The sequence below is a fragment of the Alligator sinensis genome, unplaced genomic scaffold (genome assembly GCF_000455745.1).
Source record: "Alligator sinensis unplaced genomic scaffold, ASM45574v1 scaffold1704_1, whole genome shotgun sequence".
In the NCBI taxonomy this organism is placed as follows: Eukaryota; Metazoa; Chordata; order Crocodylia; family Alligatoridae; genus Alligator; species Alligator sinensis.
Genome location: NW_005843413.1, coordinates 103,107 through 103,379, shown reverse-complemented (window position 1 = coordinate 103,379; position 273 = coordinate 103,107). Strand labels below are relative to the sequence as shown.

Sequence of the window (273 nt, the reverse complement as noted above, 5' to 3'; positions counted from 1 at the left end):
CGCCCTGCGCGAGCTGCTGCTGCCCCCGCCTGACGCCCGCCCGGGTAGGCCGGGACACCTGGGTTCTCTGGGGTGGGGGGTGGAGGGGCAGGGAACCCAGACGCCTGAGTCCTGACCCCCCTCTCCCCCCTCCCCCAGGGCAGACGGAGGCGCGGGGCCGGCTGCAGGGGCTGTGGGAGCTGCGCCTGGCCGGGCTGGACATCACAGAGGCGTCGGTGCGACTGGTGGCCCGGCATGCGCCCGCCCTGGCCAAGCTGGACCTGAGCCACTGCG

The 273-nt window shown here is 75.8% G+C and overlaps 1 protein-coding gene across 1 annotated transcript in view; it reads left to right on the top strand.

The window, feature by feature from the left end:
• Positions 1 to 273, top strand: part of FBXL19 (F-box and leucine rich repeat protein 19) — a 13,064-nt gene that overhangs the window by 8,116 nt on the left and 4,675 nt on the right. The window contains exons 10-11 of the mRNA XM_025195151.1: positions 3 to 44; positions 139 to 270. Coding sequence (XP_025050936.1) covers positions 3 to 44; positions 139 to 270 — 174 coding nt within the window. The remainder of the gene's footprint in view (positions 1 to 2; positions 45 to 138; positions 271 to 273) is intronic.